This window comes from Apaloderma vittatum, unplaced genomic scaffold (assembly GCF_000703405.1).
Source record: "Apaloderma vittatum isolate BGI_N311 unplaced genomic scaffold, ASM70340v1 scaffold14965, whole genome shotgun sequence".
Taxonomy (NCBI): Eukaryota; Metazoa; Chordata; class Aves; order Trogoniformes; family Trogonidae; genus Apaloderma; species Apaloderma vittatum.
In genome coordinates, this window is record NW_009715600.1 from 27647 (window position 1) to 27934 (window position 288).

Below are 288 nucleotides of genomic sequence, written 5' to 3' on the forward strand. Positions count from 1 at the left end.
TGGTTTGGATGTTTGCACCCCCCTGCCAGTGCCCACTGGTTTCACTGGAGGGCGGTGGGCTCTCCTAGAAGCTGTTTTGCCCATCACCTGGGGCTCAGGGTCTTTGGAGGACACTGTCCCCATCCAGGGTGGGTGGTTACCTGTAGCAGAGAAGGGGCGCAGCTCCCGGAGCTCATTTCCCTCTCAGCGGAGGGGCGTTGGGGTGTCCACAGAGCTTCTCCCTCGCTAACCCCAGCACCTCCGCCTCCGCTTTAGGGGCGTTGGGTGCATCCACTACGAGATGGTCAC

The 288-nt window shown here is 61.8% G+C and overlaps 1 protein-coding gene across 1 annotated transcript in view; it reads left to right on the forward strand.

Moving 5' to 3' along the window:
• The window catches only part of CDK18 (cyclin-dependent kinase 18), an 11468-nt gene that overhangs the window by 9505 nt on the left and 1675 nt on the right, over nt 1-288 (forward strand). Inside the window, exon 10 of the mRNA XM_009869221.1 lies at nt 252-283. Coding sequence (XP_009867523.1) covers nt 252-283 — 32 coding nt within the window. The remainder of the gene's footprint in view (nt 1-251; nt 284-288) is intronic.